The sequence below is a fragment of the Lactuca virosa genome, chromosome 7, assembly GCF_052849685.1.
Source record: "Lactuca virosa cultivar CGN04683 chromosome 7, Lactuca_virosa_CGN04683_v6, whole genome shotgun sequence".
Classification (NCBI taxonomy): domain Eukaryota; kingdom Viridiplantae; phylum Streptophyta; class Magnoliopsida; order Asterales; family Asteraceae; genus Lactuca; species Lactuca virosa.
Window position 1 is genome coordinate 110573095 of NC_136432.1, and position 12029 is coordinate 110585123.

Genomic DNA, 12029 nt, shown 5'->3' on the forward strand with positions numbered 1-12029 from the left:
ACCATCAGCTGCTGAAGAACTCCTTATGATGTCAGCCATCTACCTCCTGAATATCGTCATATTGACTTGGTAGCTGACTCCCATCATCAAGAGTTCCACAAAGCATGAAGCAAGCAGCATTCAGGCATCGAATAATCTCTATCACACGAACAACCACTCTAGGTTACAACTCCACTTGCTCTACTCGTACTCAAAAGATATCACTGAACTCAAGCAACTCTACCCCTTGCGGTTATCTAACTACTCTCTCAGTAGACTCCTCCAATACTCATCTAGGTATCTCACCTAGATTACTCCTCCACTCAAGTTCTCTCTAAAAGATTCCTACTAGATACTGCTACTCAACACATACTCAAATCACATCACATATAGCAAAATTCCTAGGCTAAGGCATCACAAATCAGGTAACTCTAGCCCTATCTTCTAGCATGCATCACTAATATCTCAATAATAACTCATAACATAAATAAGTAAGGGTATTTTGGGAAATCACCGTTTGGGCTCTGGCTGATTGTACACACTGCTCCTTCTCGTTTTTCTCTTAGAAACTCTTGCTCGTTTTTAAAAATCATTTCTTTTGAAATTTTTTCTCAAATCCTCAGTTTGAGTCCAGATATACCTGAAGGTGCATCCTAATCCCTCAAACCAAGGCTCTGATACCAACTTGTAACACCGTAAATTTTCAACAAATTTTTTCATTTAAAAATCACATAATTCTTATAACACATTTCACAAAATCTCATTATTTAATTTACAAATCGCAACTCCATAATTGTTTGATTAATAATCCAGGATCCTTAAAACACAACTCTTCCACTGGTGTGTACAATCAAGCCGACGCCTTCCCGCGATCCAGAGAAACCTGAAACACATATCACGTAACACGGTAAGCACGAAGCTTATTGAGTTCCCCAAAATACCACACATATCTCAGTAGCCTCTCAGGGCTATACTCAGATAAGACCCTCCGGTCGATGTGTCTCAGTGGGACCCTCCGGTCCCAAAACTCGGGTGGACCCTCCGGTCCCAACTCAATAAGCTCATAATAATAATAATAATACTCAGCATAAATCACAATGACATAATGCAAAATATCACAATACACAGATAAGCACATAAGACAGCTCAGTCACACAAGGATACCACTCATGGTAAGTATAGTGAGAAGACTCACCTCGGATGATGAACAACCCCTTATAAACGATGCTGATATGCACCGACCTCTAACTCTAAGCCAAATCAACAATTAACCCAATTAGGAACTAAGTCCAAACTCTCACTCATTAGGTATAAAGGTAGACCACTAACCAGCCCATCAATAACCTAAAACCCATTGGGCCCACCAAGGCCCAATAATAAAGGGGCTCCCCGAGGCCCAACTCTCAAAACTAAATGGCAAGCCCAACACAAGGGCCCAAAGCACAAATGGATATTCTTCTGGTCCAAAACTCTATTGCAACAAGCCCAAACTCCAGGCCCAACACTCAAGGCCAAAAATGAGACTTAGCCCAAAAGTCCACAGTGAGGTTATGCGGGGCGTGCCTCTCTTGGTACGCTCAGCGTACTCACGAATCTGGATTAGCCATCGGGGACATCTAGTCAGTACGCGGGGCGTACAGGAATTACGCTCAGCGTATGACCAAGATTGCTTTTCCTACTCCTTTGGTCTTAACCCGTTAAGACATTAACTCAAATCCCAGATCTGGACTTCTTAATGGCTCTTACTCCATAAAGTCAGTGACTTTAAGCCTTTGCATGGCTGATAAGGTCACAAACACACAAAACTCTCACTTTCTTAGCTCAAAATGCTCATAACTCATGCATGGCTCAATCTCAACATCCAAGACATGATTTTTATGACACAACACCACTATATACACTCAAAGGGGTTGGTCATAGTCTCTGGAGCTCAATAACTCATAAAGTCTCCAACTTTGGGACAAAACCCTAAAATACTCCACTATGATGCACAAATCAAAAGAGTGATAAAGATTGAAGCTTTATACCTCTATATGAACCTTCCAACATAGATATGCTCAGATCCAAGGGCTTGGACTCTCACCCCTTCTTCTCCAAAGCTTCTTCTTCACTCTAAGAGCACATAAAACAGTCACAGGCTCTCAAATGCATCCACAAATCTCCATGAACGAAGGTTTAGGGTTTAGGAGGGTTTGAAATGTAACATCCCAAAATACGACACGCAATTTTTTGTTTTAATATTACTAAAAATCACATCATCGAATGACATACGTACTAAGAACCATTGAATGAGTAACTCAAAAGTCAAGTAACTGTGTCAAAACAAATACTGTATCGATCACATCAAAATATCTGAATAAAACTCCCAGGATAAAATTGAAGTTGTGGTGTGTGCGATGTCATCAACCCGAGCTCTTCCCCTTACTAGCGGAAGTACCTGAAACCAAAAACTGAAACTGTAAGCACAAAGCTTAGTGAGCTCCCCCAAACTACACATACCATACAATAACATATAAAGCAACTACTGGGCCTTGCCCACTGCATCAGACCGAAGTCCGAAAACTGCATCGGACTGAAGTCCGGGACTAACCAGGGCCTTGCCCTATGCATCAGACCGAAGTCCGGAAACTGCATCGGACCAAAGTCCGGAACTAACCAGGGCCTTGCCCTCTGCATCGGACCGAAGTCCGGAAACTGCATCGGACCGAAGTCCGGAACTGACCAGGGCCTTGCCCTCTGCATCGGACCGAAGTCCGGAACTGACTGAACATAGCATAGCATAATCATAACTACTAGCATAAACACAGATACTGCATACTGCATCGGACCGAAGCCCGGAACACATAACACAAAGACATGCTTGAATCACACAGACATCAAGCACACTGAACTACTGCATCAGACCGAAGCCCGGAACTACTGCTAACTAAACGGGCCGGCATTGTGGCCGTAGACCCGTTCCTACTGGAAGGAAACTCACCTCGTAACGCTGGCTGCTGAGGTGCTAAATCTGGAACTGTCTAACTGCTGCTCCGGAACTCCCCGGCTACAAATCCCATAAACACTAAATCAGATACTGATAACTAATCTCAGGGTAAAATGACTATTTTACCCCTGGTCAAAGTCAACCTTCTAGCCAAAGTCAACTCTCAGTTGACCTGACTCGCCGAGTTGGGCCGCCAACTCGACGAGTCCCTGTTCTTATATCTAATTCTCTGCCCGCTACTACTCGTCGAGTTTAGCATAGGCTTGACGAGTTCCACTTCGATGCTAATAACCAGTCCATCTTCAACTGACTCGCCGAGTTGTATGAACAACTCGTCGAGTCTGTTCTTAAGGCAAGAAGATTGCCTTGGACTCGCCGAGTCAGGGAGCAGACTCGCCGAGTCCCTCCATTACTAGATCTACGTCTCAACTCACTGAGTCCAATTCCCACTTACTGATTCCACTTGCAAACTCTTAAAGGGGAAATATCGGGGACTCGCGACTCGACTCGCCGAGTCAAAAGAGCGACTCGCCGAGTCCTTAGCATACCATTACTATTCAGTCGATTCTGCTCGAATCCAGAGCATTCCATTCATAGATCTTGACTCCTAGGGCTGGTTTTTCACGTAAAGTTTCTAACTTTACATGCATGCATGCTAAAATGAAGCTAAAAAGCCCAAAACAAGCTAAAGGAAGGGATCTAAGCTTAGAATGGAAACTTAGCTCAATAAAGGTGGCAACCTTGAGCTTAATAGGCTCTGGAAAGCTTAGATCTGAAGTCCATTCATCATATTAACACTTAATTCGACCTTAAAGTCTAGAAAGGGCTCAAAATCCACAAAAGTAAACTTCTCAAGAGATCTAATTGATAATAAGTAAAGATTCGAGCTTGATACCTCAAAGAGGACTGAAATGCAACCAGAAATCCGGATCTACTTGCTTCCCTTGAATACTTATCTTCTCTCTTCTTCCCCTAAATCTCCAAATGCACCAAAAACCTTCACAAGAGAGAATATGCTCCAAAAATGCTTAAGGACGGCTAGGGTTTCGTATGGGACTCTTTGTGGGTGAGGGAGGCTGGTCTTGGGGCGCATAAAGTGTTTAAATAGGGTGCAAACCCTTGAAATTAGGGTTTCATCCAGACCGGCAGACTCGCCGAGTCCGGAGTATGGACTCATCGAGTTGCCAACTTAAATCGCATGCAACCCCCGACTCTACTCGACGAGTCGGGCTACTGACTCGTCGAGTGCCTCTTAAGGAAATCAAAACTACTTGATTAAATCACATACCAGAAAATGGGGCGTTACATGAAATCTGAGGATGGTGGGCAGGAATGAAGCCATTTCATTCTTTATATAGGGACACACCCAAAATTAGGGTTTTCACTCTGTGCCTAGTACGCCCAACGTACTAGGTGGCTCCGCTTAAAAACCATGCTCATGAGTACGCTAAGCGTACACACACGTATACCCAGCGTACTCAGCTGCCACCTTTCTCAATTAAGGGACTTATCCCGCCAACACTTCAAACTTCCAATGCTTCCTCGATATGACTCCATTTCCAAAGAACCTCTAACGAGATGCCCTACGCTTCTAGCAACTCGTAGCAACCCCGAGACTTCCACATGCCCGGGTTGCAGCCCACGAACCCTAACCACAGACGACCTGAAACAGGATGTTACAACATCCCTATATATTATACTATTATACTTTTGTATATTAACATAAGACCGGACAAATTGGCCTCGTTAATCAGCGACCTCAGCGAACACCGGGCCGACCCTCGCCATGCCGAACTTGGATCGGAAATTCGGAGGAATTCTATTGATGAGAGTAAGTGTGGCGTATTGGTGATTTAAAATTTTGTGTTCTGTTTGCAACTTAAAAAAATACAAATTCATATTTTCTACATAACTAAAACCGTAACTATCAAATAACATCACTGATATGTTGATTACTTAGGGCCTGTTTGATATTGTGCGAACCGGGTCCGGGCAGCACTTTTTGGCTGACTCGGTCCGGTCAACGTGTTTGATACATGCCAAATATGCTTCTTACCCGGTCATTCCTTCCTGACTCGGTCCTAAAGAAAATAGCAGTTGACCGAGTAGGTGATGGGAGAAAAACATTCGTGTCCGAGAATCCTTCCAACGCCTTCAACACAATGTCTTCCACAGAGCCCATCAAACGGCTCTTCCTCCTTCAAAAGGTCCCTCCCGCCGGACACTTTCGTCGTCGCCGCAAGCATCGCCAACCTCCGCCTCTCATGATGTAGGTTTGTTAGATGCCATTTTATGCATCTTATAGGGTAGTTTTCATTAGCATTTAGGATCATATTTTGTATATTTGCATGTCATTTATTTAAATAATGTTCAGCTCATGTCTTTCGTTAGAATTCCCGTACTGCTCAAGTTTTTTTTATGTCAATTTCAGATAGTTTGAGTGGAGCAGTGCTTTGGGAGCAGTTGGATGCGCGTTTGGAGCTTAAAATGGAGCTCGGAACTTATGGAGTATGTTGTGGAATGATTTGAAGATGCTTTGGTCAAGAAACATTCGATCGAATTGATCACACGAAGATAGAATATGCAATCTAAAGTTAAAGGATGTTGCTGGCAGCTTTGACCCCCTGTCAGTATTTTGACCATATCTCATGAACCGTAACTCCGATTGAGGCGATTCAAAATGATATGAAAAGTAGACGAAATTTCGGACATCTTAGGCACAACATGCGATCGTAGGTTGCCTTTATGCGATCGCATGGGGCCTTTATGCGATCGACGGTTAGGTCGCAACTTGTATTCAAGGTTTTTTAGTGCCAAAAATTCATCCGGAAGCAAAAATGAAAACCTACGATCGCAGGTTGTGTACATGCGATCACAGGTTGGCCAAAAAGTGCCAAAATGGTATCCTACTTCATTAAAAAGGCACGATACGCGTTTTCTTCAAAACCTGCGATCGCAGCTTTGATACATGCGATCGCATGCGCATCGTTTTTGCTCCTGGACGTATATATAGACCCTAATAACCTTCCAGTAACCTATGTTGGCGATTCCAGAGGTTCCAGACGACGAAAATACGATTTTGGAGGCGTTTCTTCTCCGATTTCAATGATTTCTGAAGATCTGAAGACTGTGGATCATCTCCTTCAAGTAGATTAGTAAGATTAGTTGTTTGATGTCTCTTTTCATTTATTTTTATCAGATTTTAGCCATGTCTGGCTAAAACCTTAGTTTTCAGTTCTGCAAAGACAAGTACTTTTCATGTGATTGATCATTAGATATGATTTTTGTTTTGTGTTTCTATCTGGATTTTTCAATTTTGTTCTTAATGAATGTTTGATTTTGATTCTTGTTAGTTTGATCACCTAGCTAGGGTTTTATCATTCCAGTTAATCAGTTAATAGAATCCGTAATTGTTCTAATCAATTGGTAATAAGTAACAAGTAATAAATCGGTTCCGTGTTTGGGATTTGACTTTATTATAAACTGAAAAATCATATCTTTACGCTTCAGAGCTTGTGAGAAGTATTGGATATTGCTGGGAATTTTACAAAGAACTTAATGCAACTTTTCTGATTTAATTAAGAGCTTGTTTGATTAGACAGTAAAAAGTTAGGGTTAATTGAAGAGCTTGTGTTGGTTAACTAAATAAGGTAAAAGAGATTATACTAGAGCTAGTTAGTTTTTCTCAGTACCAGCTTAGATAGAACGCATCTTAAATAACCAAGTCGATGTTGATTGCATGATTAGGAAAGTCGCAACAGAGCTGAAACCGTTTTTATTATTGATTCGCGTTTAATTTAATATCACTGGATTTTTAGTTTTTAGTTCATAATTAAATCCCCCCTTTATATTTTGTTTCTTGACTAGATGTGCCTGATGCAAAAAGGCATTGACTTTTAGGCTGTGTCCCTGAGGATTCGACCCTGCTTCCATGTGCTATCTTTTTAGTGCATTCGAAGTAGTGATAAATTTATTTGTTTAATACGTGCGCGACAACGTTTTAACAAATTGGCGCCGTTGCCGGAGACACGGTGCTTTCTAATAGTTTTATGCCAAGAATTTTTCGTCCAGGTACACCTTTAGCTTTTGATCCAGAAATCGAGCGAACTGCAAGGAGACTAAAAAAAGAGGCATCAAGAAAGAAACAATCAGCTGGTCTCTTTGGTTCATCATCTTCCATACCCCCAAAAAAACCTCCACACCACAAGGCACTCCCTTGTGGAACGAATCAGATCTGATTTTTCCAAATGTACCCCCATCATCACCTCAAAACAGCCCATATAAAACTTATTCCCCACACTCTTCCATTAAAACTGAAATCACAGACTCTTCAGAAACCGAATCTGAAGACTTAGTTATGAGTGGAGACGAAGCAGAAAAGACCCTTAGAGAGTGGGCCACTCAAGAGGTCAACCAACAACCCCTTTGCATTACATTTCCAGAAGCCCAGAACTTCGAACTCAAATCTGGGCTGATTCATCTTCTTCCCACATTCTGCGGACTGGAAAACGAAGACCCACATAAATTCCTCAAGGAATTTCATGTGGTTTGTTCAGGAATGAAGCCTCATGTTGTCACAGAAGACCAGATAAAACTAAGGGCATTCCCTTTTTCGCTTCAAGATTCAGCAAGGGAATGGTTATATGAACTCCCATCTGGTTCCATCACCACTTGGACCGAGCTTGCGAAACTGTTTTTAGAGAAATACTTTCCAGAAACGCGAGTCTCCACTCTTAGAAGAGAAATCCTTGGGATCAAACAAGGAAGATGAGAAGCTCTACATACCTACTGGGAGAGATTCAAGAAGTTGTTGGTTCGTTGCCCCCAACATGGAATTAGTGATTACCAGCTCTATAACTATTTATTTGAAGGTCTGACACCCATGGAGAGGCGCCTGATAAATGCTTCAAGTGGAGGATCTCTATGAGATATGACACCAACAGAAATTCGGGAGCTGATCGAGAAGTTAGCAATAGAGTCAAAGCATTTTTCTACTGAAGAAGAATGGTATCCAGATCAACCAAGAGGAGTAAAAGAAATCAACAATGCTCACCTTGAAACCCATATTTCTGAGCTCACAAAAGCAGTGTTGCTGTTGACTAAAGAAAAAGTTGTTGCGAAGAAACCATGTGGTATATGCTTGAAGACGGAACATCCAACTGATATGTGTCCAATTTTGCAAGAGGATGTTGCTCCAGTCAAAGACGTTAGAGGATATCAGCAACAGAAGACTTATAATCAGCCTCCAAATTTTTATCAGAAAAATTATCAGCAAAGACAACATTTTTAGCCACCACCGGGTTTTCAGCAAACGAACTTTCAGCAGAATTCTCATTACCAGCCCAATTTTCAGAATCATCAACAACAACATTTTCAGAATTCAAATTTTCAGAATCAGAACAAAAATCAGCAACCCAGTAGTTCCAGCGTGGCCTTAGAATATATAGTGAAGAGTCTTGCCACGAGCACCCAAGCCTTCCAGAACGAAACCAAAGCCAATATCAAAAATCTGGAGCAGCAGGTGTCTCAACTTGCCACTTCTATGGGTCGATTGGAATCTCAAGGAAAGTTACCAAGACATACAGAAAACAATCCAAAGCACAATGTGAGTGTTATTTACTTGAGAAGCGGAAAGAAATATGAAGGCCCAAGCTTATCTGAACAAGAAAATAAGGCTGATGAAGAATTTGAAGAAGTTATGGTTGAAGAAGGAGACATGGAAGAGACAGAAAAAGGAGTTGAAGCTGAAGAGTATGAAGAGGTTTTGGTTGAAGAAGAAGCTTAAAAAGACAAAGAAAAAGAAACTCCAACACTAACCCCCTCCCCAATGAAGTTTGATGTTTTTGGTGGTACACTTTTAATGGAGTTTGATGAGGAAGTTGTGAACTTTAAAATTAATAATGATGACTTTCCTTCTGAAAATATTTCTGTCAATTATATGGGTACCAGCAGTCCTTTGTCTGGGGGCTGTTGTGAGTTTTCTAATGTCTCTGTGCAATAAATTTTTTTAGACAAAAATTCATCTAATAATATATCCAAGGAGATGGCAGAAGATAAGCTTGGGGAGGTGGAAGAGGTTGAGCTGAAATCTGCTACGGAAGAAGAATCAGATAAAAATATGAAAAGAAAAAAACTTTTGGAAAAAGAAAAGGTGGAAGTGGTGATTTCAGATACGAATCTGAAAAGAAGAAAGTTTAAAGAAAAGAATGAGGAGATTTATGGGAAGAAAAAGAAGATTAGAAAGAGAAAGAAGTCTAAGCAACTGAAAGACTTATCTGATAACTATTTGGAGTCTTTCCAGTTTGCTGAACAAGTTCGAGATCCACCCATATTGCCATATTTGAAGGGATCTGGAGTCACAAGAAAAAGAGTTGAGCTTCAAAGAAGTCTCAACCACACTAGTTCATAAATCTGGTTGGGCAAAGTCGAGCCAACGACTTTAAAAATGGGCGGCTTTTAGGGAGGCAACCCAATGAGTAGTTTTTAATTTTTATGCTTTCAATAAAGAGATGGTCACAGTTACAAGCAAGCTTGGGGAAATCAGAGGATCTTCAGAGTTGCTGAAATCCAGATTTTTCGTCAACATTCATCGTCAAAATCAGATTTCTATAAACTAATTAGGTACATTCTTTCCCAGCTGCAACCCTTTTTGTTTTTATATGCTTTATTGAGCTGTTCATTCCTCTCTGAGTATTAAGGACAATGCATCATTTAAAATTTTCAAATTTTATCTTTCTTTTTGCATTTTATTTTTTTTGCAATTGCATTTGCATATAACAAATTTTGAAAATCAAAAAAATATTTTCCTTTTTATTTTTTCTGCATTCATTAATAAGAGAAAAAAACCCAAAAATATTTTTATTTCTAGTTATTTTTATTTTTATTTTCTGCATATAAAATTTTTTAAAAAATCAAAAAAAAAAAAAAAAATGAAAACATTTGAAATATACATGAGATGAGGATATCCTTTTTACATTCGATAGCTCTATTAAGATGAAGTGTGATAGTTACCGAAAATAACGGTCTCATTACAATAAATTTTAAGAATTACATTTTCAAGTGCTTTAAATGTTTTCAATATGAACTAACATAAGAGTCAGATAATTTTTATAATGGAAGTGTGTGATGGAAAAACGAATTGTGTTTTGAAAATAATTTCCTTAGATGCCTTAAAAAGAACCTAGATTGGATAACCCTTATCATTCCTTGAAGTACTGAATCCTATAGTTTCTACGCCTTTTGAGGTTAGGAGGGAACTCTTGTTATACCCACAAAATAGTTATCATTTTTGAAGTATTGAAGATATGGTGGGCCTCAAAGTAAAAGTCGTGCCTAGTTGATATATATATATATATATATATATATATATGTTAGAAATGGTATATCAAGCAACTTGAAGAAATTTACAATTCACAGTCAAATCCAAGTCAAGTTCAAGTCGAAATCAAGAGCAAACAAGTTAAATCTAAAGAGTTGATCAAGACAAAGAAGATGTGTGGTATAATGAGATTGATTCCTCGATAGTGGAATCATAGGGGTAAGCTTGGATTTTCTGTGCATAATGGAGCTTACCGCGTTTACAGGACGAGTTCAGAAAAAAAATGAGGGGTTGGTCAAGCTAAGTTTTTATAAAAGAATTTTCGTGAAATTATTTTTTAAAAATACATTTTTTTCACAAATTTAATTCGGCGTAAAAATTATTTGCTCAAGCTTGGTTTAACTCATTAAATATAATTATGAATCGTTAATATAGAGTATTGAGACTGTTGTCTAGGTAGTGATTTCATTTGGGCTTTCTCGTTGTGAAATCTGATCATGTGACAAAAAAAAAGAGTGAAGTGTTCTGATAAAGTTTAAATTTTTAGTTTCCTTAATCTTGTTTTAGTTTTTATTCTAAGTTTCTTTTTTAGATTATCTACATCTTTTCATTTGTTTATAATGCTTTATCTTTTTCTTAATTAAGGGCAAGTAAGGTTTACGCTTGGGGAGATTTGTTAGATGTCATTTTATGCATCTTATAGGGTAGTTTTCATTAGCATTTAGGATCATATTTTGTACATATGCATGTCATTTATTTAAATAATGTTCAGCTCATGTCTTTCGTTAGAATTCCCGTACTGCTCATGTTTTTTTATGTCAATTTCAGATAGTTTGAGTGGAGCAGTGCTTTGGGAGCAGTTGGATGCGCGTTTGGAGCTTAAAATGGAGCTCGGAACTTATGGAGTATGTTGTGGAATGATTTGAAGATGCTTTGGTCAAGAAACATTCGATCGAATTGATGACACGAAGATAGAATATGCAATCTAAAGTTAAAGGATGTTGCTGGCAGCTTTGACCCCCTGTCAGTATTTTGACCATATCTCATGAACCGTAACTCCGATTGAGGCGATTCAAAATGATATGAAAAGTAGACGAAATTTCGGATATCTTAGGTACAACATGCGATCGTAGGTTGCCTTTATGCGATCGCATGGGGCCTTTATGCGATCGACGGTTAGGTCGCAGCTTGTATTCGAGGTTTTTTAGTGCCAAAAATTCATCCGGAAGCAAAAATGAAAACCTACGATCGCAGGTTGTGTACATGCGATCGCGGGTTGGCCAAAAAGTGCCAAAATGGTATCCTACTTCATTAAAAAGGCACGATACGCGTTTTCTTCAAAACCTACGATCGCAGCTTTGATACATGCGATCGCATGCGCATCGTTTTTGCTCCTGGATGTATAAATAGACCCTAATAACCTTACAGTAACCTAAGTTGGCGATTCCAGAGGTTCCAGACGACGAAAATACTATTTTGGAGGCGTTTCTTCTCCGATTTCAACGATTTCTGAAGATCTGAAGACCGTGGATCATCTCCTTCAAGTAGATTAGTAAGATTAGTTGTTTGATGTCTCTTTTCATTTATTTTTATCAGATTTTAGTCATGTCTGGCTAAAACCTTAGTTTTCAGTTCTGCAAATACAATTACTTTTCATGTGATTGATCATTAGATCTGATTTTCGTTTTGTGTTTCTATCTAGATTTTTCAGTTTTGTTCTTAATGAATGTTTGATTTTGATTCTTG

General features: G+C 39.5%; 1 protein-coding gene across 1 annotated transcript; it reads left to right on the top strand.

Moving 5' to 3' along the window:
- Positions 1 to 7322: 7322 nt before the first annotated feature.
- LOC145127042 (uncharacterized) lies at positions 7323 to 7736 on the top strand. Its single transcript, XM_079062294.1, has one exon. The coding sequence runs from the start codon at positions 7323 to 7325 to the stop codon at positions 7734 to 7736; it is 414 nt and encodes a 137-aa protein (XP_078918420.1).
- The last annotated feature ends 4293 nt before the right edge of the window (positions 7737 to 12029 follow it).